Source organism: Callorhinchus milii, unplaced genomic scaffold (assembly GCF_018977255.1).
Source record: "Callorhinchus milii isolate IMCB2004 unplaced genomic scaffold, IMCB_Cmil_1.0 Scaffold1, whole genome shotgun sequence".
Lineage (NCBI taxonomy): Eukaryota > Metazoa > Chordata > Chondrichthyes > Chimaeriformes > Callorhinchidae > Callorhinchus > Callorhinchus milii.
In genome coordinates, this window is record NW_024704742.1 from 16,709,923 (window position 1) to 16,737,295 (window position 27,373).

At 38.6% G+C, this 27,373-nt stretch overlaps 1 protein-coding gene across 2 annotated transcripts in view; it reads left to right on the plus strand.

The window, feature by feature from the left end:
- The window catches only part of LOC103177346 (SPARC (osteonectin), cwcv and kazal like domains proteoglycan 3), a 236,502-nt gene that overhangs the window by 122,798 nt on the left and 86,331 nt on the right, over positions 1–27,373 (plus strand). For both annotated transcript variants that reach the window (XM_042337572.1, XM_042337576.1), the window contains one exon: positions 22,647–22,761. In XM_042337572.1, the coding sequence (XP_042193506.1) occupies positions 22,647–22,761 (115 nt within the window). The remainder of the gene's footprint in view (positions 1–22,646; positions 22,762–27,373) is intronic.

A 27,373-nucleotide genomic window follows, 5' to 3' on the forward strand; every position in this document is an offset into this window, starting at 1 on the left:
ACTTAAGAATCAAGATATGTATAGTAAATGATTTTATTTATATCTCATTGCCAATTGCTGGGCATGGAACAATTGCCACATGATTGCCACATTTATGTGCTTCCAGTATTTTGAGCTATCTTCTTCTCCATCTGTGCTATTTTCTATGACAGCAATTTAATTTGCAAAATTGGGTCGGTTCTGAATTTTCAGTGCATTATTTTCTCTACCTTTATAAGTGTGATATAAAATCGTAAACGTACTCTGACATACTCAACATGCTAAAAACATCAGTTTTGCATATTTACTAAAACAACCGGTTTACCAATTCTGAAATTTTTGTGAAAAATGATTTGAAGAAGGGAATCTGTACAACGTAAAATACCACAGGAACGGGAACATAAGCATTCTAAAGGTTTCCATTCCTCATATTTACAAAGACTAAATGGTCATTGATGCTGAGCAAATGCAACCACTCATATCAAACTGAAAATTTAAATGTATCTCTGCATATAGACAGCTGGCATTTAGAAAACTGTTTTGTGCACCTGTGTATTAGCAAACACGTTTGTTTGCTTGTTTGCACATATTTAGTGTGCATAAAGGTAATACTTATCCCTTTTTCCAATTTGATTGGTGAATATAAATGTTCTCTTATTTTAAAAACCCTTTTTAATTTTTTTTGACATGGTGAAAAATTACATTGTGCATGTAAACTGGAAACATTACAGCTTTAAAATGCACTGCAAAGCATGTCATTCTGGGAGCTGTATGATGGTTAGTTTACTGATCAATAATGTAATAATACACATCATTGCTTTCAAATGATGCACAGCTGTACGCTTCATGAGCTTTTTAAGAAAAAGCATCGTCAGGTTTTAGATTTTCATAACAGTTCATTTAAAACAAACAGGAAACAAATTAAAATGAAATTCAGACCCAGTTAACATCTTCATAAGCTGTATTAAATGTATCTTTGGAGGCTACTGAAATTGTATCATGTGTAATGCCTGAGGTACATAGTATTACAGTTGATCCAGATTGTACGTGATCTTTGGGCATGAATACTCTCACTTGAACTACAGGTTTAAAATAATTATCAATGCCTAATGCTGTAAATTACATTCTGTATTGAAACAAATACACAGTGCAGAACAATTACAAATTGTACTTCTATTTATTTGCAATCAGCTTATTTGTCAAAACGGTTCAGGATAGATTAAAGCTTTATTTAAACATTCATTAGTACAGTTGCATGTTGCGTTATAATTTGCATAAATCTGGAATAGAACCTTCCTTTTATATAACCTCATGCATATGGAGAGAGTATTTGGGATTACTCTGCTTCACTAAGTGTGTTTTATCAGAGTGGTTCTGACTGGCTAGCTGTTTTTTGTTTTGAAATGGTCAGACATAGCAGGAGCAAAAATCTCACAAATTTAGAAAAAAGATTTGAATGAAGAAGGCCTTTTGGCCCATTTGATCTCATCCTTCCAGAATACCCACCCTACCATCTTCACAATACAGCATCACACTATTTCTTGAATGAGCCTAGCATCCACACAGCCACTTTTCTTGTAAGAATAAAGATAAGAGAGGAATAGAATGAATGCAGTGTTGTCAGTTGGACAATCAGTGTAATTTGAATGGCAATACGGTGCAAAATGCAAGTATTCCTTTAGGAAAATACAATGATGCACAATGTGGGAATGTGTGCTTCAGTATTCAGTATTATAATAGTTTGAAGGCAGGATTTGTAACACTGAATAATACCCTGCCATACTGTGAATGTTGTAATTAGTAATCCATGTAAATCCTGATTTAGTAAATCAAATACAGTTCTGTCATTTACACTTGCTTTTTCATTTGATAGTGCATAGGTTCATGATACATAATACATGCAGCTGTACTGATGATCACATTTTAATATACTGAATCCTAAATGCATGTCAGGTTAATATTTTACCTTTTTTATATACAATATAAGAGATCACTTTATTTTCATTTAATAATTATGTTCACTGTTTCACTATCATTAATGAGTTCATGTTATAGTCAACATAATGAGGCTAGAACAAAAGTGTTGCTACAGTTGATATCACAATACTTTTATAGTTTTACACTGACCAATAGAAATATTGGATATCATGGCAGCTAAGATAAACGAAAAGTAATTTTTTTTTGGTCAGCCAGATGTCTGACACATGTGGAAACCCAGAGCCGTTGGGGCGAGCTGAGGAAGGAGAGACCAAAATCATGTGTCAAAAAGAAAACTCTTAGGGTAGGCTGTAAAGGTGGGGAGGGAAGGGGCCAAGGTACTCCGGGATGGAGGCCCACAAAATGGGGACAGAATGGTTGAAAGCTCACCCTCCGATGGTGAGATGGGTCAGGCGGGGAACAACAAGCAGGGCAGTGTTTATTGAGCAGAGAGTGGCTGAGGTGGTAGATTTGTAGGAGGTAGGTAGGGTGGGGCAAGACCATGGAGGGATTTAAACATAAAACTGCTTATTGAATTCAGTCTATTAGGTAAAATCACTTGAAAGGCCAAGCGAATTTCATTGACTTCTTCAGAGATTTTATTTTAAGACATACTATAAAAGGCATGTTGAACAGGCAATATAACACTCTCATTGCATCTTCTTTATATGGCTCAGAGGCACTATTTTTAAAAACAATACTGGCATTTGATTGGCAGTGAGTGACACAGAACAGTTTAGATATGCACATTAATGTAGGACTTGATATTTCCCATTGAGGCTATTCTTCATATTTGATGAAATATGTTTATTTATCAAATGGGGATACATATGCAGGAACTTGAGAAAAAAAACACAACGGTATAATTTTTGATTGAATGACATGAAAAATGTTTGTAAAATATAGGGCAGTCAGAATGGACAAGATAGTTTAATGCAACATTGTCTGTGAGTGAGCATATTTGATATTAGTGATATTTTAGCCAGTACGTATCACAATTTTATTTGCTGTGGGCTCTAAAAAGTCTTTCAAATTTGCATAGAATGTAACTGAATACATTAGTTTACTGAAAACTAAGTAAGCATTGTGCATAGCCTTTGGATAATTCTTGGCTCCTTATAATAATTTTATATGTGCAAGAGAAAAAGTTCAACTTAGGCAACTAATTAAGATTTTAAAAGAGCTCTGAGATTTTACCATAATACTGTAACTAGAGAACATATTTTTGTAAAACCTGTTTTCTACCACTAGACACTGCTTGTTTAACCTGGATGCTATGCTGCACTGTCAAATATTTTTTGCAGGTTTGCTGAAAATAGCTTTTGGCAAATTGAAGGTCGGATGTAAAATTGTAAATCTAGAATCTTGCTATCTCTAGGCCTTCTGATGAATATTGGATATTCTGTCATGTTGTTGACAATGCTTGATACCGACATGTAGATGGAGATACCATACAGATGTAGGGTGGGATTATACTACCCGGCAGGACGAAACCTTGGGCAACTTTCCTTAGTCCACACGCCTGATAATAATCCCTCATGAAAACAAACCAAAAAAAAAAAATAATTTGGTCACTCAATCCATGACTGTTTGTGGGACACTGCTGTGCGCAATTGGCTGCTGCATTTCACCCACAAATATACAGTCAATTCACTTTACGTATATTCTGTGAAGCGCTTTGCGATGTCTAGAAGACGTTAAAAGCGCTATGTCAAATGCAAGGATTATTATTATAATACTTTCAACCTGAGTAGGGTGTTGGGATTACCTTTGTGTTTAAAAAGATTAGTTTTGCTGTAGAACATAAATTATCATTATTTCTCCAAAATGCAGCACTATAGCTCTGCCTTCAAACTGTGCAGATTTTGATATTTGAAGATGTTTTTCGTGTGACTTGTTACTTTGGGTTGTAGATATGCTGGATGCTTTGGGGCTAACTTACAAGGTTATTTAGCACTTTTGGAACGAAACAGCAGCAGAATGAGAAACATCAAATGAGTGGAATTTGGACAAGGGAATCCCTTTGCTCCCTACTTCCTTTTTACTATGCTGCTTGATGCATACTTTTCAGTACAGATAAATATTTGATGATAATACTGCACCAGAATTCACTGTTTCTCCTTGTTGGCTTAATAATACAGAATTTATTATACCCTGAGGATGCTTGATGCCATGTAGCATGAGTATGGGACAGATGAACTCTCAATTGAATCTGTAACATACAGGCTCTTACAGAATGTTTAATGATGTCAGAGGCAGCAGGCTGACGTCTTCATTTCTTTGTGGTTGAAAGCTGAATGATCTTTGCATTACTGGTGAAGCTATAGAATTGTTCCAGGTATTCTACTTCAGAGCACATTTTCACGGCTTAAAACCCAATGCTGCATTTAGGTGGGCAAAGGCATTATCACTAAAAAGGAATATAGAGACCAAAATTCCACTGATGCTATTAAACATAGAGATGTATGTAAACAAAAGCAATAGTGGACAAACATGCTGACAAAATTGCTGAGTGCTACTCCTAGCAATACTCCTCAAAAACAAATGTAACAACAGTTTGTGGAAAATGAAAGGTCATTTCAGTTTCTTACGAGCTGTTGAGGTGCAAAATTCTGCTGTTGAAAAAACACATTGAAAATTGAATATTTAACCCCAGTTCAGATTAGTAATGAGAACAAAAACTATGAGTTAGGAGTAAGAAGTGAGATTTGCATGGAGTGAAAGAGTGTAGATTGAAAAGATCAATATTGCTCCTTATGATTTTGTTTTTTGAATTCCATTGAAGAACTCCATTCATATCCATCCTGACCAGAATTCTGTTCAAAGATTGAATTCCAATACAATTGCAATCTGCTTAATATCAATGCAACTTAAACACCAAATGTTGAGTTTGTTAAATAATCTTGTGAAGCAAATTTGGCATTTTCTGATCTGCAGAGGTCACCGCAGATGGATGAGGACATCTTTATAGTATAGCTTTGGAAACACGTCTTGAATTGAGCTGACTTCTATTATCTGCTTGGTACATTTAAAGCCAGATTAATTGTATTAATAGAAACGCGCCAAGATTCAACAAGCTAAGATGAAGTAAGGCTTTACCAGCCATTTCCCCAGTGAATGTGTATTCTCAAACATAGTATTGTATTGCCAGGATAAATTTAGAGTGAGAAACAGAGGGCATAACAGTATTTTTAACGGGTGTCTGACTTTTACGACTAATTTGATCTTTTGTGTGGCTGTCTATCACATTTAAACTCATTGACTGTGATGGCAATTCATAGGTGGTGCAGTCTTACACTCTACTAACCATCAGAAAATTAGCTGAGTTTTCACAATATCACATTGGTAAACATACAACAGAAATTCAGGTCCAGTGTATTGGTAATTGTTTGTAGGCAAATGTTGCAGTCATTTTGTGCATGGCAAGGTGCCTCAAACAGCAATGACAAGAATGGCCAATTAATTTGGAAGAAGAATGGCCAATTAATTTGGAAGATTGTTGACCAAGTCGTTAAGAGGATCTCAGTTCTCTTTCCAAACAAAAAAGTCGCATGACAGGCCATGTGGCTCATCATCATTGTTTCATGATCCTTAGCATCCAACGGATCTCCATTAATATCTCAACTGAAAAACAACACGTCCAACATTGGAATGCTTATGGTATGAGACGGGGCCAGTGCTGTGCTGGAGTATTGGTCTAGACTAGAGTGGCAATGATCTTGATTCTGATGGGGTCTTGAAACCATAACATTTTGACAAAAAACCTTCAAACTCAAATGAAAAAGGACTCTGGAAGCATTATTATTATTTTATTATTATGATAATATCCATTATTACTATAATAGCCAGAGACTAATTAGTATTTGTAGGAGTTTATTCAACTCTTTATTAAGTAAGCCAGTAACTCCATGGTCCTTTACAGTTTTTCAAATATTGTCAGGTGGTCTCCCTTTAAAATCATTAATAAATGTTATATATTATGTATCTGTGTACTAAAAGGCAATCTGTGATTCAGGCTAGCTCAGTTGATCTCACTCTCACCCCTGTGTCAGAAGGTTGTAAGTTCAAGCCCACGTCAGGACTTGAACTCACGTAGTTTATCTGACACTCCAGTAAATTGCTGGGGCTATGTTGCATTGTTGGAGATGCTGTACTTTGTTTGAGACATTAAATCAAGGTCCCATCTGCCTGTTCAGGTGGACGTTAAAGATTCCCTGGCACTACTCAAAAAGAAAAGGGAGTTTCTCCCAGTGTCCCAGGCAACGGGAGACACAATTTTTTTTAAAAAAATGATCATTTGTTTTAAGGTTGTTTGTGTGACATTGCTGCTAGGCTGCTGTATTCCCCTACAAATACAGTCACTACATTTCACAATATATCATGTGAAGCACTTTGGGAAGTTCTCCCAATATGAAAGGTGTTATATCAAAATGCAAGGATTACTATTATTCTAGCAAAACTAGAATTAAAAATAAATGATAGAATCCACAATTTCTTGTTGCAGATTATTCTTGGAACAAGTTGAAAAATTCCAATTGTTTTGTTTTTATTTTCATACAGTTATGCCATTGCAAAGGGTTAACTCCAGTAGATTGCAGCTAAAAAAGAATTTCCATTTGATACACGCGTCATGACAGATAGAACAAAATGTTTGAAATAATTGTTTGAAAGCAATATGATTATGTGACTTGAATTAATGTTACGGTTAATAAAGTGGATTTAATATCCTCAGCAAGACAGATGATTTATATAGTTTACGTTATTAAGAGGAACATCCCAATATTTTATTCTTTTATCTCACTGGTAGTCAGTCTTCACTTCTGTTTAATCTTTGATGTTTTATTTCAAAAGATAGATATTCTTGGTACAAATCTATGAGCACTTGAATTATAAATGTAAAGGTTTTGCTGTGCATTCTGAGTGTGTCTTACTGCAGTATATTATCAATGCTTGTCTTGCATCCTTCGTCATGGTGGGTACAGTTCACAAATAGAGATATTCATGGGTTTGGCGAAAGCATAAAGTGGAGAATTAGGATTAAAAGGTTTGCCAAAATCTAATAAACTGGTGCAACAAGTTTGATGAGCTGAATGGCCTCCTCCTATTCCCGTTTTCCTATGTTTCTAAATACATTATAGCAATAATAATTCTTGAATTTGATATTGTGCCTTTTTACATCGTCGAGACTTCTCAAAATGCTTCGCAAGAATTTTATTGTGAAGAGTAGTGACTGTGTATTTGAAGCTGAGCTAAGTTGCACACAGCAATGTCCCACAAGCATCCATGGAGTGAATGACCATTTAAAAAGATTGTACCCTGTTCTATGTTAAAGGCTGACAAGAGTTAGTCGGCACTGACTCTGAGCCTGCCGGAGTATTGGGGCTTCCTGACTTTCAAGATCCAATCACATCTTTGCAAAACATATTTAATTGTAAATTCCAGTTGTTGGATTATCTTGTAATTTTTTATTTGGTTTAATATTTATTTTCAAGCTATTATGTTGTGAGTCATGGTGATATGTCCCATAAATAGCATTTTACCGATTGGACAAGAAATCTGTCTTGACCAGTAAAATGTGGTGTTAAAGGACTCCAACAGCTGGAGTTTTACAGAGTTTACTGTGAAATTTCTCTTGCAGATAAAATATCAAAAATGGCATTGAATCTTGATCTAAAAAACAAGAAACATCACTCTGGGGGAGCTGTTGCCACCTAGTGGTCATTTAGTTTTAAAAACTAAACATCACAAATTATTAGTATTAGTCACCATCAGCAATAGTTGGGAAAAGTCATATATTCAGGCCTTTTATGTGACATGTTAAATAATGTGATATTCTCCCATACTCATAGTACCTAATATTATGGAATGCTTTGTAATAATAATCCTTACATGTGGTATAGCCATTCATGTGAAGAGAACTTCTCAAAGCAAAGCAGGTGATACTGTGCTGCAGTGATATTGCGTTTTGTGGGTGAACATGATGGCCAATTTGTACAAAATAATGTCCCACAAATAGCCGTGAAATGAATTAGCAAATTTGGGGTTTGTTGGCTAGGACACCAGGAGGAACTTTCCCTTTTCTTTTTGAGCAATGCCATGGGATCTATAACATCCACTTGGTTTATTATCTCATATGAAGGATGGCATCTCCAACTACAAGGTTTGCATTGGATTGGAGCACTGTATTGGAGAGTCAGGCTAGATTATCTATATTCAAAGTCTCAAACGCACGTGGGTTTCAAACACACAATCTTTTACCTCAGAAGTGAGAGTGTTAGAAACTGAGCCCGGCTGACAACTAAGTGGGTCTGAGGCAAAGAAAAGAGAATAAAGTTCAGTGCTGATTAGAAAATTGGCTTAAAAAGGAAAGAAAGAGTAGCTATCAAAAAAAGCTTTTTTGGGTTGAACAAAGTTACTAACCAGGTTACCTTGAGATCCTTACTGTTTTAAGTGTCTAAATTAAAGACTTGGATGAGAGAATCTAAGTAAAATCTCCATGATATCAAAATAGGTGGCAAAGTAATTAGAGAAAGAATTCAATTAGATTTAGAATGATTTGGACCTTCTTGAAAGTTGGGCTGGAAGGTGGCAGATTCAGTTCAATGTGGATAATGTAAAATAATTTGTGTGTTAGCAAAGAACCAACAGACAAAATGGTAACTGGAACAGTTATACAATATGATGATGAGGAAAAAGATCCTGGGTTTATTTGCCAGGGAGCAATTATCAGTACTTCAGTCGAGTATTAGAAAAAAGCAAATAAAGTACTAGGTTACGTTGTCAGAGGAACAGAGGACAAATCAAAAGAAGTTGTGTTATTGCTTTGGAAATTGTTGAGCAGACCTCACCTGGAATGAATGCTATGTGCAGTGGGTATCTAATTTTGGGAAGGAGATTATTGGCCTTGAGCAGTGCAGAAGCAAGAATCAAAGAAGATATCCGGTTTTAAGAATGAAAGTTATGAGGAAGAGTTAATGAAGTGAGTCTTGTTTGAAGGAAAGGCACTGTGAGGTGACTTGCTAAAAACTGCCAAATTAATTAAGGAGCTTGACAAGATTCATTCTGACAAATTGTTCATTATGCTATAGATTTAAAAAAACTGTATTGGGAGCAAAAGTTATAAAACAGAAAGGTACATCAGGGGAATGTTTTTTCACAGAGATAATAGAATTATGCAGTACTATTGCAGGGATAGATTCATTGAAATATTCCGGGATGCTATCCCGTATGAAGGGCGCTATATAAATGCAAGTTGTTGTCGAAACAGTTCACGAGTCATCAAGAAGTGTTTCTGAAAGAGAAGGACATGAGGATGTATTGAAGAGGCAGGTAGCTGGGTTTGAATTATAAATACCAGGGGGGCTTTTTGGTCCAACCGTTATGATGCCGCCTTTCTCCTCCCTCCTATTCCTCCCTCCATCTCTCACCCTGTTCGGGTTCACGCTCTCTGTCAATGAAGTGAGATACACAGTTGAGGTATAGATCAGCCATGATCTAATAGAATGGCAGAACAGACTTGGGGGACTGAATGGACTGCCCCTGTTCCCATGTTCTTAAGTGCTCTGAGATGGTATCCTACATGAACAGTTCTATATAAATGCCGGTTCTTGGAATTGCTGCTATTTTTTGTATGGTTATGGTCAGCTGGGATGATTTCCTATCTTAAAATTTCTTACATTCATGACGTTTTCCTTATAGTTGCTTGGTAGCCACGTTTGTTTCAGCAACTATTCCCCTAACCTCTAGAACTCCTTCTATCTACCCCTCCTCCTCACCTCCCCATCTATCTTTAAATCCCTACCTCTTCAACAGTGCCTATTGTTATTTCCATCCTCTCCTTTCCCTTTCTCCCTTTCTTGGTACCTGACTCCATCTGTGTCAGCTTCTCCAAGACATAAAGGGCCCTATGCAAATGAAAGTTGTTTCAATGAGTACTTTACAGAAGAGATTTTTACATATCACTATAATTTGGAACTCAACCAAATTACAGAGATTAAGTATGTTACTATAATGCTAAAAAGTCTATAATGAAAAATGATTTGGAAACTGTTCTAGTAAATTACTTTTTATACCTCAATAAAGAGTGATCTGTTCACTCTGTAAAATCAATATTGGTAAGTGATACTTTAGAGGCATCAATTTCTAGGAAGGACAAATGCCTCAACTTTTGTTTTAGTATGAATGAGGAATTGCATTATTACCAATATGCACATGCTGTGCAATGCATTATTTCTTTTTCTATTGATATACTGATAACATCAGCTATTTTGTATTTGGAATTTATTAAGCTACACTGTGAAGACTTGGGTTAAGAAGGGTACGATTAAATTACTCTGAAGAATTGTTACATTGTAATTTACAGGTATTATTAACCCATGTTAATAATACAGTATCAGTTGTAGAAATTGAACTAATTCATAAAGAAAAATGATAAATATACGGTAAATAAATAGTATAGGATGGTTATCTAAATGCAGATACGTTTGGGCATACTTTCATTTCTCTGGTGTCGACCCCACACCCCCAGCAATTTATTCCTCTATTTTTCCTGTAATTAGTTTTTTCTTTCTGGCGGCTTAGTTCCACAGAGTATATTGTCCAAGTGTCCAATATTCATTAACCTTGATGTGAATCATGGCACAGATCCCCTTCTTGACCTCACTTGTCATCCACATATCTTCCACAAGAACCTCCTAGATGACACTCAGAAGGGAGAATCCTGGCCGATTTTCCCTTCCTAGCCCAGCTGAATCCGCTTGCTTCAGCACACTTACTGCCCGGTCAAAATGCACTAGCTCAGCATATTTTGTTATTTGAACCTGTGTGCACTGCTGCTGTTCTGTGTAAATTTAAAGCAAAAGTAACTGAAGGCAGCATGATTCCTATATAAGGTACTCATCCTTTTTTAAACACATTTAAAGAATCTAAGACCGCAGTTGCTTCTATAGAATAATGTTTCCATTCTTGCTTCACTCATAGAGGGTGTGTTAAGCAGAAACCAGGCACTCTTCTCTTGAGAAGGACATGCATAACAGTGAAACACTACATCATTGCACTCTGCTGCTGGGTTCCTCGACTCACTAATATAGGAGCCGAAATGATACAGTCCTTGGAGGAAATGCCAACCAAAGGAAGTGGAAAATTATAAGATTATCTAAAATTGTGGAGACAAATGCATCAGAGTACAAATGCATCCTCCCATTTGCTCAGCTCATAGTTTTGAGCAGTACTACATTCTTTCAATGTAGAGGAAAAAAGCGCTCTAGTTTGTTCTGAGAGCACTTTATATTGTTTTATTTTAAATTCAAATAATTGTCAAATTGAGCTATTAACCCCAGAGAGATTAACATGTGTTCCCACCAAATCTGCCATTATACAATACTCTGCATTACCAATGAAATTAGGTCAGGTTACAGCTGGCTGGTAATGGGCAGCATCTGTTTGTTTCATCCAACCATATGCAAACTTGCAACCCTGGTGAGTAAGCTGAAATACTACTCTGCTTGAAATGTAAGACCTTTGGGGTGATTCTTGTGCTGATAAATATGATGGATGCCACTTATTAGGGAACGGTAATTTTTTAAAAAACAATCCAATTTTGACATTTCCAGAAAGCTTTGAAACATCCAGTGCACAATAAAGCTTTCACTCTTCTCCCAACTTTTCTTTATTGTAACCTCACAAAGACTCAATTTGGTATCGAGACCTTAGAGGAAATGCCAACCAAAAGAAGTGAAAGATTATCCAAAACTGTGGGAAACTAGGTGTTTTAACTCAGTGTGATTTTGCTCAGCAGCATCCATCAAATCCCTTCATGCCCGAGCACCTCCCTACCTCTCCTACCTGCTTATTTCCCAACCAGATACCCACAGCTCCCGCTTGACTGGCTCCATCCTCCTGCTTGTCCCTCGTGCCCTCCGTTCCACCATTGGTGGCCACTCTTCCAGCCACTATGTCCCAAAACTCTGGAACACTCTTCCTCTACCCCTCCGCCTTGTCCCCTCTTTCCCCATCTTCAGTTCGGGCCTGAAGACTTTCCTATTCGACCGTGCCTACAATCACCTCCTCATGTCTCGGCGTCATGCTCCACCACTGAGGGTGATACCCTGCATGAGGGGCTCTATATAAATGCAAGTTGTTGTTGTAAGTAGAAATTCACCTCGGGTCTAGATTCATACTTCTCTCCAAAAGTGTATTTTTTTCAACTCCCAGTGATATAATTACCTTGTAACTAATTATTGTTTGGTAGGTATTTTATTTTGGTCACAATCTGTATACTGTAGAATTGTTTTTGTTCGCATATGTATTATGTGTATGTACATGAATGTGTATTTTCATGCAATGAATTGCGCTTGTCTTGGTTACTTTAATGATGGTGTAACTCACTTGATGTAATTTTTATTTACATTTCATTTTGCAGAATTTTTTTTACAAGTGTGTATAAAGCAAAAATATTGAGGCTACAAAGATTGAGGCTAAAATAATTACACAATATTTATTTTACTATAAGAATGCTAAATTTAGGTAAGAGACTCACTTGTAACCCGTTTTCCTATATAAAAAGACATTTTTGCATTTAACTGAATCGGCTCTGTTGAAGGTATAAATTAGAAAACTGACATCTCATTGACATGTCTTCTGCTTTTTTTCATAGCAAAGTGCAGAGAAAAGGCTCTTGGTACAAAAAATCCAACAAGGTTGAAAAGATTAGATTAAAACAAAGGGAAATCGAAAGTAGTGGTATGATGATAGAAAGCTTGCACATAAGTTATGCAGAGGTTTGTAATTAGAAGAAAATAGGTAGGTAAGATAGATAAGGGACCAAGAATCAAGCGTCTGGGAAAGAATAAGTTGGAGTTGAAGCCAGACTCGTGTTTTAATTGTAGTACACTGAGAATGTGCTGGGGGTGGTGGTGGGGAGTGGGAGGTGAGGGGAGAATATGTTGACTGATGTATTTCGAGTTTCGAAAGAACAATATTGATCAAACAGAGGAAAATAGGATAGTTTGTGATTTAGAGGGAGGGAGAGAGGTAAGAGTTGAGGGAAGGATCTTTTAGATAACAAACGCCTGATACTGCACTTTAAGTGTTAGGAATATCTAATGCAATATTATTGCTTTGGAGCTAAATAAAATCTTAATTTTGTGAACTACTTTAACTTTTGAAAACTTAGTTTCTGCCCTGCTTTTTTTTCAATTATCTTTCTACGTCTCTCATTTTGTTTGCTCCTGATCTTCCATATTTATTGTGTATTACTTGCTACTGGATTTTAACAGTTATTGTTACCTTTTTGATTGAACTCTTCAACATTCCACTGCATGCCATTTTGCTCTTCTTGTGCTTCTAAAGACCTGACTGAATGACCTACTGATATTTGTCAGCTGGGACAGATAAGTGTGATTCCTGATAAGTGAAGTCGGTCATAAACGAAGCTGATCATAGACATAGCCATTCCACCACTTTGCCAGTTCCTGCAGCTGACTGTTCTTTGCCACTCATTCTATTTCATGTCCTCCTGTGCACAGTTCCATTATCTTAGTTTCGGCATTCCACTTGGTCTTTTCCCTTTCCATCAATTGTTAAGGGTATTGATCTTACACTTTAAGGCAAAAACGTGCCACCCATTATAACCTTCTTGTCTTAACTCTTTATTACTGCATGCAAGCTGGTCATTTTTTTCTCCTTGTTTCAGTATTTGTTGTTCTGTTGTTATGAGGATAAGTAGGGACAATGATGAATTGATGTTCTGTAAAAGATGATGATTGCTCAGCTGGCAAACACCAGCACACACCAGTACTTTCAGAAGAGGAGATAATGGGGAAAAACATTTTTTTGGTCAGCCGGGTGTCTGATAAGCAGAAACCCATTACCATGCTTAAGAGTTTTCAAACCAAACAGAGTTCCACGCATCCCGCCTATACATATATATATATAGCGTTAATATTTTATATTGCACATCAGTCAAGCTTCTTTCACCATGGGATTGCTGGTTCATGTTTGCTCTACAGACTTGTGCCCATTACGAACTATATTCAGCCTGCCCAGAATGCATTCACATCAGATCTCTGCAGCTGATGGAGAGAATAGAGACTTGCCATGTCCGAGGTAAAGTCCTGTAGCTCAGTGGTTAGAGCACTCGCTTTGCAAGTGAGAGACCTGGGTTCAATTCCAGGCAGGGCGAAACCTTGGGCAAGTTTCCTTACTCCATACACCTAATAATAATCCCTTCAAAACAAAACAATAATAAATTGGTCATTTTCAATCCATGACTGTTTGTGGGACATTGCTGTGCGCAATTGGCTGCCACGTTCGCCCACAAATATACAGTCAATTAACTTTACAGTATATTCTGTGAAGCACTTTGGGACGTCTAGAAGACGTAAAAAGCGCTATATCAAATGCAAGGATTATTATTATTATTATTATTATACATGGAAATTCCAGAGATATTTATTAGAATGGAATGCGCATTCTCTCCCAGGAGGGATGCATTTTGCTTCTAATTCCGGAAAGTATTAGGTGCAGGTTGGCAAGAGTTAAGGTTTGGGGTCCCCAGAGTGTGTGCTGGGATACTGCTGGAGTCTTACCAGCTAAAACCACATGTCTTGCCATTGAAAGTACTGCCTGGCAAGCTTTCCTACTGCTTGTCCAGCGACGACTACACTATTCATTAGGGATTTTGCTTCCAGGATTAACGGAAGCTGAGTGGGAAGAGTCCCTGCCTCCAGTGAGTGGCCTGCCTTCCAAAGTCCTGCTGTTGAACCAGCCTGGCTGGGGTACTGCTGGAGATCTGACTCAATTCTGACATTCCGTTGCCAAACATCACCATTTTAGCTCCAAGGAGACCCCACTTGCCTCCACCCTGAGGAGACATAACATAAAACTTAAATGTTTGGAGCACATGATACAGTGAATGACTGTCTGTGTTGGCAATAAATTTGGAGTGAATGATCTTTTCTTGTTTCACTCTTTATCATGTTCTCTTTTTTCATATTTCTTTTGCCTGGCAAAGAACATCCCAGATGAATAAAAGCAATACATACTCATCTCCTCATTGAACATTGGCTCCATTCCTTCTAGGACAATCTAGGGAATCACGGCTATGCGACACATTTGATAGGATTAAATCCAAATCCTGTATCGATATCCTTCAAATTTCCATGAATTACAATTGTGGATTAGTTTGCATTTTTTTGTGTTCCAAACTCTTATCTGTAAACTCAAACTGTCAATTTCCATTAGACAGTACAGATAAGAGGACAAAACTAATATGAGCCCATAATTTAATTTTGACTTATAATTTAAGGTCACACTGAATTTTTGAAGGTCCTTAAATTCAATCTTCATTGGATTCTGCAGTTTTCAAATAAATTTGGAGGGGGGACCTTCAGCCTCTCTGCCCCCACCCTCTGAAATCTCCATCCCACAGTCCCTACGCCTCCCCCACCAACCCCCTCTCCCCTCGCCTCCTTCAAAACCTGTCTCAAGAATCTCCTCGTCGACCGCACCTTCGGGCACCCTCCTACGTCTACCCTCCTTGCCCTCCACCTCTCCTGATCCCAACCACCAGCTCAGGTGCGGATTCCTGATTGTCCAATGCCTTGGGATGTCCTCCCGATGTGAAAGGCACTAAACAAATGTTTGTTTCATTCTGTTTTGTTATCTTGTTGCTGATATTAAAAAATCATCAAAAAGTCAATACAATAAAACAATTTTAGTGTAAAAAGAACAATATTCATTATAGTGATACATTTCCTTACTGAAAAATATAAAGGATATGTTGGACCCAGACTTGTTCAAGTTGTTCAAGTCAAGAAGAATGACTTCCTGTCTATTGTGAATTAGACAGAATTACAGTTACTCTATACGGATTCTACTGCAGTTTCTGCAACAATGTTTTGCAGTTTTCATATTGCGTCAGTAAAGAAACTGATCAATTACACAGCATGATGTGTGTGAAGAAAACGCCACTTAAAGAATGCATCATTGAAATTTAAGCGAAGGCAGAGAGGTGGGAGGGTGACCGAAGGCACGATCGAAGAGGAGGGTCTAGAGACCGGCCTTGAAAGAGACAATGGAGAAAGTGAGACGAAGAGATGGAGTCCCAGAGTGTGGGGGCAGAGAGGCTGAAAGCTCAGCCACCGATGGTAGAGCTGGTCGGGCGGGAGACATGGAGCAGGCCGGAGCCCGCTGATCGGAGGGAATGGGCAGATTGGTAGGGAGTCAGCAGTCAGAGAGGTAGGAGGGGGCAAGACTATGGATGGCCTTGAAAGTGAGGACGAGGATCTTGAATTCGATCCTCTGAGGGATGGAGAGCCAGTGGAGTCGGGTGATGGTGGAATTGATGGGGTCACGGAGCCTGATGCGTGAGAGTACACAAGCTGCAGAGTTTTGGATGATCTGCAGTTTGCGAAGGGAAGAGTTGTAAAGGCCGACGAGGAGGGAATTTCCATAATCGAGCCTTGATGTGACGAATGTGTGGGTGAGGGTTTCGGCAGCCTGAGGGGTGTGGCAGTGGCAGAGTATGGCAATGTTGCGAAGGTGGTGGTAGGCAGTGCCAGTCATGGCGCAGATGTGGGGAAGTTCAGAGTCAAACAAAACACCCAGGATCCTGACTGGCTTAGTGAGGTTGAGTGTGCAGCCATGGATGCTGATTCCAGCGCCCGAGGTGTGGAGGCGCTGGCACGAGCCAATCAGGAGGGCCTCGGTCTTGCTGACGTTCAGTTGAAGAAAGTTGTCCAACGTTACAAATCCCTTAATTCCCTGGTCTCCATGGCCTTGCCCCACCCTATCTCTATGACCTCCTAACCCCCTACCAACCTGCCCACTCCCTCCGCTCAGCTGGCTCCAGCCTGCTCCACGTGGCGGGAAGCCTTCAGCCACACTGCCCCCAACCTCTGGAATTCCATCTTCCAATCACTCCGCCTCGCCCCCCTCCTTAGCTTCCTTCAAGTCCCACCTCGAAACCTTCCTCTTCAACCATGCCATCGGTCACTCCACTTCCTCTCCCTTCTCCCTCCCTAACCCCAGCTCGGGTCTGAAATGCCTTGGGACATCCTCCCCGACGTGAAAGGCGCTATACAAATGTAATCTTGTTGTTGTTGTAAGCAGACCACTCCACTACCTGCCACCTTGCTCGTCTAGCCCTGGTCTCCTTCTTGTCCCTCGTTCTCTCCACTCCACCATCGGAAGCTGTGCTTTCAGGTACTACGCCCTAAAACTTTGGAACTCTCTCTCAATTCCTCCACCTTGCCCTCTCCTTCCCCATTTTCAGATTACGTTTGAAGACCTTACTCTTCGACCAGGTTTACGGTTACCTCCCCCAGGCTCGACGACAGCCTCCGCCATTGTTCAGCACTCTGAGATGCTATCCTATATAAATGCTAGTTGTTGTTCTAATTAGATGACTACTGTAGATTTTAGGATTATGGGAAGACTGAAGGAAGTAAGGAATGTTACAGACTTGCTATCCTGCAAAGAAATGAATAGCAAACACCAGAACATATTCAACACAGTGAAGACTCAGGCAGGAAGGACCACATGTGTTAACATCATACATACAGGGTAGGAGGAATTAGTTGAAGTAAGTTCAGAGGATATATATATGATAGTATTGAGACTTTTTTTAAAAAATGCGAATTGCAAAGGAGGAAATAGTGGTTTGAGTCTGGAGATGAGGGAAGGATGATGTGGAAATTGATTTTTTTTTGCATCACATTCATGAGTGCAATCAAGGAGCTAGAAGATGTTCCCCTGATGGGAGAGCAGGATTGAAGTCTTGAACAAAGGTGAAGTTTATACATCTCTTTGAGTATTGAAGGGAAAAGGGTTTTGTTGTGTGCCACTAAAGAGGAAACCAGTTTTCTATGAAGCAGGATTCGAATGGAAGAAATGTAAAATTTGCCATTCAGACCACTAAATCAGTAGAGTTATAAAGAGTTGGTTAAACCAAGAGGCATGAAAATTCTTTGTTTTTTGAAAAGTTGAAAGATTGTGCATCATGCTGATTCACATGACTTTTGCTCCAAATTCAAATCTCAAAGTTGAGGTTTGATGTGGTTGGAATGACATATGGGGAATTCCCTGAAGAAAACGCAGTTTATATCATGGATATATTTTACATTGCTTATGCCTTCAAAGCTCTGTTTCACCTCAAAACCATTTTAGCTGCAATGTCCTTTAAACCAGAATGTAAAATGTATTTGCTTCAAATATTGTATTTCCAGCCCTATAAGCAAAAACAATTCATTGTGCAGTGAATCAGAGTATTATAAAAATCAGTCAAGTTTCACATGCATTTAAATTTGTGATATGCATAACTTTACATGTAACATCATCAAAATGAAGACTGTTAGGCATATGGATTTGGACGCTTGACAGTAATGAACACTATTCTGAACTGAAGAGCCTATCGACAAATACCAAGAGCTTTGGACATGTTTCATTAACAATGCTAGAACTACTGCCAATTTGTTCATTGAGTTGTTCAAAATATTTGGGAAAAAACCTTAAGATCAAAAGCACTGAAAAGAGCTGAAATAAGGGAGAATTTGTTCTCATTTGTAATTTTATTTAGTGCTTATACTATTGAAAGAGAAGTCAGCGATTCAGGCTGTGGAGCAATGTAAGGCAGAAAGCCTGGTTTATATTTCTTGATATTGTAATTGACTGATATGTTGAAGAGTTGTCTGAACAGCCAGTCCTTTAACAATATTGCAGAATAATTCCATGCAAGTTTCTGGGCCATCTCCTGGGCGACCTGAGGGTTTTAAAGGGCTCACGAGAGTCACATCACTGCAGTTATACCACAACAGGAAAAATCAGTCTGTTTCTAAAAGCACCTCCTCCAGGTGGTGTCCATAATAATAAGCATCCTTGCATTTGATATAGCGCTTTATTACTTCTTCGAGACGTCTCAAAGGGCTTCACAGAATACACTGTAAAGTGAATTGACTGTGCATTTTGTGGGCAAAACGTAGCGCTTTAGTGCAATTAATGCTGGCTCCACACTGCATATTTCATGCTAAAAATGCTGCCAAACTGCAGTGATTTGCCATGGTGGCCACAGTATAAATGCATTATTTGTAATTCCTCTCCCCTCCCCCCCAGTAAAAATTCTAAAAGCTGTTTTTAATTTACGAATTTTATTTTGTGATGTAATTCATTCATTTGACAAGTTTACGTTTAGTCTGGGTATTGAGCAAATGTGCAATAAAGTTTCCTCTCAAAAAGCGTTTAGCAGTGAGTTGTAAGCAGAGAAAATATGTCACTACTTAGCACAGAGTACAGTTTGAATTGCAGCAATGTGGTACAGCACCCTCTAGAGATGAAACAACATTGTCTGGAGGATGTGTGGAAATTGCCTCAGTATCGGACAATTGCAGTTTCCACGACGATAGTTTCCTTGCAAAGAAAAATGCATACATTATTTATCATTGAAGAAGGCAACATATTCATTTTATACTTTTTTTGGTCAGCCGTGTGTGCGATACATACAGAAACCCATCGCCATGCTTAAGAGTATCCAAACCAAACTGAGAGTTCCATGTATCCCACCTTACATTGGAAATTCCCATTTCAGGAATAGAATGAGCACTTCTCTCCCCAGAGGGGTGTATCCGTCTTACTAATCCTGGAAAGTAATAGGCATGGGTTGGCAAGAGCCAAGGCTTGAGGATCCCAGAGTACGTGTTACGGTACAGTTGGAGTTTAACCAGCTAAAACTATGAAGCTTGCCATTGAAAACACTGTCTGTATTGCTTGACTAGCTAGGACCAATCTAACCATTAAGGGTATAATTTGCTGGATTAACAGGAGTTAAATGGGAAGAATTCCTGCTCCGAGTGACTGATCTACCCCTCCAAGTCCAGCCTAGCTGGTCTGGCATCAGAGATGCCCTGGAGTACTGCGGGCCTGCCCGGATCAGGAACTGGACTATCAAGACTGCAGAGAGGATTGATTGAACTCCAGCATTCTTTGCCAAGAACACTATCTTGGAGCCAGTTCAGCTCCAAGGAGATCCTAATAATAATAATCCTTGCATTTCATTTAATGCCCTTTATGTCAAGGAGGATGTCTCAAAGCGCTTTACAGGATATATTGAAAAAGAGTAATAGTATAGTACAAATAGTATTTGTAGGTGAAAATGTGGAAGCTCGCGTGCACCAATGTTGTCCCATAAACAGCCATGAAGTGAATGAACAATTCTAATTGGGGGATTGTTGGCCACGACACCAGGAGAAACTCAGCTCTCTTCTCACCTTAGTAATTTTGCCTTGTGTTTACGTGGCATTACAATAGTATGCAGTCTGACATCAGTCTAACAAACGGAGATCTCCTGGTGATCATGCTAGTGGTTGTGAGCAGCACTGAAAAGTGATGTAGATTTTCCATACCTCATTGCATTGTCAAGCAATTGTTGAGTTAACGTAAGCTTTGTTGAATCTCCTGCATACAAGGTACAGAGTTCCAGGAAAGGTCACTGTCCAGGAAAGAGTTCTTCAGGCTTGTTGCAATGGTGTGAAACTACGCTACTAGTAACAATTGCAGATTGCTTGAGCTGGCACAGAGCATTGAGAGGCAGTTACAGAGTTCTTGTATCCTAGAGTAACCACATGTAGGCATGTCTCGAGGGACAGCAACTTTATGGTGCTACTTCAGATTCTGACAGCCCGGTTACATCTCTTCAAAGTTGAGGATGATGAACTCTGGCATGGTGTAAACCATCTTATCAAGTCGACTGGTCCGCACAGCTTGTGAATTTGTTAATCTGCAAGCGGGAGCTGGGTATTTTTTTTGACGATAATAGTTAACATCTCAACAATAGACAGATGTAGATTTTATGGAAAACTAAAGTTGTCAACAGTGACAAATAAGACTCGATTTTCTTGAAGATTTTTACTCTGCTGTTTTTAAAACAATCTCTTAAATTCATTGCTCCAGTAGATATTGAATATGATTACCAATCTGAATGTTTTTAACTGAAATTACAATCCTTATAGTGTGGGTAAATAGCATCATAGCTCATCTTCCTTGACAGACTTACTGGGTCACGAGGAGTCTGACCCTGTCTTTGTAAAGTGCTTTTATCATATGTGAAGGGTGCTAAATAAATGCAAATAAATGTGGAGTCCCGTTGCGTATTGGAGCTCTTATCTCGCAAACGAGAGGCCCTGGGTTCAATTCCCGGGCAGGGCGAAACCTTAGGCATGTTTCTTTACTCCAAAAGCCTCTGTTTACCCAGCAGTAAGTAGGAACCTAGTTGTTAGTTGATTGGTGTATTGCATTCGGTGGGATAATAATCCCTAAAAAAAAAGTCTCTCAATCTCTGACTGTTTGTGGAACACTGCTGAGCGCAATTGGCTGCTGCGTTTTGCCCACAAAATATATAGTCAATTCACTTTACCGTATATTCTGTGAAGTCCCTTGAGACATCTCAATGATGCGATAAGACACTATATTATTATCTTATTGTTAAGTGTTTATTGTGGTATTGATTTGCATGGTGGTCTGCTAAATGTCAGAGGGCATTTGTATGCCCAACGGATGTACCCATTATTGTCAGCTCCATACATTATGCTTAAATACCAATGAACTGCCTGTTAGGCTGAACAGTCACAGCAGGGAGTAAATATAAATGCAATAAACTCTTGAGTAATGTGTCAGTTTCAGGCATTAACGTTTAGCTTACAAAATGCGATTGTATGAACACCTATGTCAGTCTCACTCATTATGGCACAATTAAAAGCAGCAATGCAGAAAACAAATTTACATTTAATGTTGCATTTGCAATTATGTGGCTCCAAAAGTTAAATACAATGGTGGTATCTATTTGATGATAGTGCATTACATAAAGCATTAATGTGTTTAGCAATCTATTGATAATAGATAATGATAATCTAACAATAAATTACCAATTTACATTTACATAGTGCCTCTTACATCGGAAGGGCAAAGCACTTTACACTATTCTATGGGAGCTTGAACTGAAGGGGAAGATGAGGGGTGGGATCAAGCCCAAGAAAGTCGGGTATAATGGTTGAAAATATATCCACTGATGGTGGTACGGGCAGGTGACATGAAACTGCCAGTTATTTGTGTGGGGGGGGGTACAATAGGATCACAGGAGGTTGTAGAGATAGAGTGGGGCAAGTTCATGCGGGAATTTGAAAGCGAGCACAGGAATCTTGAATTTGATGCACTAGGAGTTGGAGAGTCAGTATAGCCGAGCATGCTTTTGGATGATAAACTCGCAGATCTGGTGTGGGAGCGGGGGCACGGAGTTCTGGATGGGCTGAGTTTGTGTAGGGAGGCGCTAGGGAGTTTAGCAAGTAGGGCATTAGTGTAGTTGAGCCTGTGGGTGATAAAGATATGAGTGTGTGTCTTCGCAGCCAGAGTGGGGAAAGATAATGATGGAGCTGGACAATGTTGCAGAAATAAGAAAGAGCTGAGCAATTGCGAGCCTGAATGTAAGGTTTGAAGAATAGTTGGGGTCAAAGAAGACCTGACGTTCAACATGTGTTTGCATAGTCAATAGTTAATATTTCTCTATGTGGAGCGTGAATAACTGAGTTGTTTCTTACATTTCCTTGTTTTGAGGTTTTTGCATTTTATAATTGTTTATGTATGATTGGGATTGACAGAAATTCTTTTGTCATTTTTCATAATAATTAGGGTTTTTTTATCCATAGGGCTGGACTCCACAAAAGATCCTTGTCTAAATGTGAAATGCAGTCGACACAAAGTGTGCATTGCTCAAGACAACCAGAGAGCTCTCTGCGTTAGTCACAGGCGGCTAACGCACAGGTAAAGGACATTTGTTTTCTCTCATTTTGTCTCAGATTCACATTTTCCATGGTTTATTTATGGTACAATGAAGTCGAAAAACCAGTTGACAAACAGATTAACTGAGAGTGACATTGAGTCACTCATGGGAATCCTGTCAGTATCCAGAGGTTTGGTACGGCCAACACGCAAGAACACCGTGGTCCACTTTCTCATGTTTCAGAGCAGAAATCTCACTTGATCTGCTCAGATATGTTAAAGATCCTATGGCATTACTCGAAAAGAGAAGGGAGTTTCTCCTTATGTCCTGGCCAATAATATATATAATTATATAATTGATTATTCATTTCATGTCTATTATGGGACATTGTTATGCACAAATTGGTTGCTGCGTTCTCGTAGAAAATACAGTCACTGGATTTTCCTGTAGCTCAGTGGTTAGAGCACTCGCTTTGCAAGTGAGAGACCTGAGTTCAATTCCAGGCAGAGGGCGAAACCTTGGGCAAGTTTCCTTACTCCACACAATGCCTAATAATAATCCCTCCAAAACCAAAAACAATAATAAATTGGTCATTTTCAATCTACGACTGTTTGTGGGACATTGCTGTGCGCAATTGGCTGCCGCGTTCGCCCACAAATATACAGTCAATTCACTTTACAGTGTGTTCTGTGAAGCACTTTGGGACGTCCTCCCGACATGAAAAGCGCTATATCAAATGCAAGGATTATTATTATAATACGAGTGAATCCCACTGCTTTTTCGAACCCACCTATTTATTCTTTTTCCAGAGAGGTTTTTCTGAACTCTAAAAGTCTATTTAAAATTTTCAAAGCTTGTAATTAAATGGTCACTTAATTTTATTGAATGAAGACAATGGTTTACATAATTCATACATTTTTAAAATGCTGACTTTCCAATCTTTTACTGAGAATATACAGTACAGAAACAGGCCATTCGGCCCAACTGGCATTTATGCTTCACATGGGCCTCCTGCCCTTTCTCAACTAAGCCTATCAGCATAACCTTCTATTTGTTTCTCCCTCATGTACTTATATAGCTTCCCCTTAAATGCATCTATGCTATTAGATCTACTCCAGTTTTGTTCAGTAGACTTTATACCGTGGATGCATATCATTATTGAACATATTATGCAGGAACTGCTCTGTTTGAACTCAGAAATTTCTAACATATATTTAGTTAAATTTGCTATACTTTAAATGTTTTTCTACAACCTTTGATAGTGGATGAAAACAATAAATGTATTGTACAACAGCAAAGTGTTTTATATTCAACAGCAATGCATTTGATATTCATAGGTTATTAAAAAGTGCTTGGAAACACTATATATGGGAGGGGAAGGAAGAAGAGTTATATAACATTTTTGTCATGAAGCTACACGCAAGAGACGTGATCAAGTGCTTCATTTCCATTGTGTCATGTGTTGAAATTGGATCCCTTTAATATGTACTGAATAACAAACAAGGTAGATCTACAGTCCAACTCCATGTTCAAATGGGATACATGACTCACCTTTTCAATTCAATCAGAAAAACAAGGTTCCACAGGGTTTCATTCTTTCTTTCTCAGACTGACAAATTTTATTCTCACTGGGATTCTTATTGTGTTTTCTAGGAGAGGTAATTTACTTGTAATACCACCTAAGAACTGTCATGAACACTGGCACATTACAAGTTCCATTATGTAATGGTTCTCTGCACTCAAGGACTTTGTTTAATAAAGTTTTCAACGCCTTGAATGCTGAACCATGTTATATATTTGAGCTGGAAACAAACACGCACTTTTCTGACACCTTGCTTCACCTGCTCAATGTTTGCAATAATCATTTCAGAACCTTATTTTTGCATTATAACTTTTTTAATCTGTGTTTAGATGGCAGTTGTTCATAGTGACTTGCTGTGAAGAGAGTGGGTCATTTATAGTTGAGCACTAGGATCCTTCAATTGAGGCATTAAATTGTGGGGCAAACTGTGCGCCACACTTTTAGAGAAATGAATAAACCTGCTTGGGCTCTGGAAGAATGCATCTGTCACTGTGAAAAGTTCCTGCAGCATCATCATAATAACACTTAATGTCTGCAATGCCTTTGATAGCCACGAGCAAAGTGGTTTGAATCACCCACATGACCTCCGAAATAGTTGTAGGATTTTGATCTGCATCTGAGATTCAGTAGTATCCTGGTTGCTTGCACCTCGATGGACACTGGTCAGTAAATGCAAAATAGTTTGTCTTTGTTTTTTAAAAAACTTTCACAAGGACATGCATGCCTTCTTCAAAATACCTCTGGAGATGCATTCCTCTCCATCTCCCCAACTCGTATATTGTCTACTGCTACAGCAAAAGAAAAGACATCTTGCAAATGGCTCTAAATGTTATTGAATGGTAATAAAACCCAGCTGGAGAGTGATTTTCGGAACCGATGGCATAATGGGTTTAAAATAACAGAAAATTGCAGCCTGGCTAAGGTTAATTGCCGTTGTTTTATTCCTGCCAGTTGTTAAGGCTTTTTGATCCACAATTGGGTAATAAATTGGCTCAGTTAGGGACATGGGGGCCGTTACATGTTTCCTCTCAGGAACGTCGTGCTGCTTGAGGTTCATAAAATGTACGTAACCAATTCGAAGAAGCAATGAGACATACTTTAATGAGTTTCAAGCAAGGCTAGTAATGCTTTTCAAGAAACATGCAGCGTCTGTAATACAAGAAGAAAATAGGCAATTATGCCTGTTTGTCAGCTTATGGTTTCATCCTGGCTCGGTTGGTGTTCAAGCCCTACTTCAGGAATTGAGCTCATAGTCTAAGATGACACTCCAATACAAAGCTGGAGGCACTGTCAGAGGTGCCGTCCATCAGATGAGACAGATGAAACTGGCCATGTGTCTGTTCCGCTGGCAATATTTCAAAAGAGAACAAGGTTTCTTCCAGTGTCCTGGCCAACAATTTCTTCATGTAAATTTGACCATTTACTTTTTCACTGTTGGTTATTACTGTATACAAATTGGCTGCTAGTTTCTGCACTTTACTATAAGATCTTGTGAAATGTTTTGACAGTGTGATAAGGCACTGCAGCAAATGCAAGGATTATTTTTATTATTTCAGATACTGAAGTGTTGGCAAAGCCTGATCAAGTTTATATTCTGCTCATTACTTTATTTACATGTGTTCAGATTCTGTAGTATTTCAGAGAATAGTTTTACAAAATACAGTCATTACACCTTATAGTAAATCTATTAAAGCACCGTGAGACATCCTTCTGAAATGAAAGATGCTATATAAAATGCAAGAATTATGATATATATTATATATTAGTAGTAATAAATTGATTAAGTAGCAAACTAAAGATGCTGGGAGACTGGCTCACCAATCTGTGCTTGGTTTGGAATTCTGTCTAAGGCGATTACTACATTCACCTACAAAATACAGTGATTAAACTTTACAGTAATTGCTGTGAAGCACTTTGAGATGTTTCCATGACGTGATAAGGGGCTATGGCAAATGCAGGGATAACTATTATTTTACACTTAGTCTTAGCACTCTGCATTTAAGAAGAGTAAAGAATGCAATGGATTCCTTTTCCTGATCACTATCCAACGAGTCCCATTTAAAGTCAATGCGGTTGGACAATGGGATGAAGTCAGGATCAGAATAGACTATATTGGCTCTATTACACAGAACACAAACATGGAAATATGCTATTCAGCCCAACAAGTCCATGCCGGTGTTTACATTTCACAGGAGCTTCGCCACCATACCTCCCCTTCCCTTTATTCCATTTGAGCCTTATCAATACTAAAACAGGTTCAATTATTCTGAAACAATGTAGAGATTTGGCATTGACATGTCAGGTCTTTCGCAAATCCACGATATAGACATGCCTAGAATGTGAACTACAGCATTACATTGTGCATGGATGGGGTTTGATCAACATTTTCAATTGCTTCTTGTATTTGCTTCTGAATTGCACTCCGTGCACAAAACATTCATATTATGAACCATCACAACATACTGGCCTCAAGCGCAATATTAACCTTAAAACCTCTATACTTCAAATTCTGTTTGCCTTGAGAATTGTTACAGGACAAGAGGAATACAGTAGTTTAAATAAATGCGCAAGTACCCTTGCCGAAAATCACTGTCATGACTCACACATGAATAATGGACCAGTCGAAAGAAAGAAAAGAAATTCTCATAGAAGTCTCTTTGGCTTCATTATCTCAATCAAATTATCTTGTCTTGCACAGAATGAAAATGAAGGTCATCAGATGACTTTTATGAATTTTTTTATCAGCTTAATTTTGCACTTTTGAAATGATTGCTGCCGCACTGAAAATAGTTGGCGTCCCTTGTTTCTCAAAGGAACTCAACTCCTGTGTTCATTGGAAATGCCCGATTGACATTTCTGTGGCATCAGATTAAAACCAAAAGAAGAAACTCACATGGCAACCATATCCTGATGCTGCAGGCCATAGTTTTAGCTGTTGTGATGTGGTCAAATCCATCTACTCACCCACCCACCCACCCACCCATCCATCCATCCATCCATCCATCCATCAATCAGCCAGTGTATGTCAATGAAACCTGGAATTGTCATTTGGAAAGATGGAGAGTGAACCA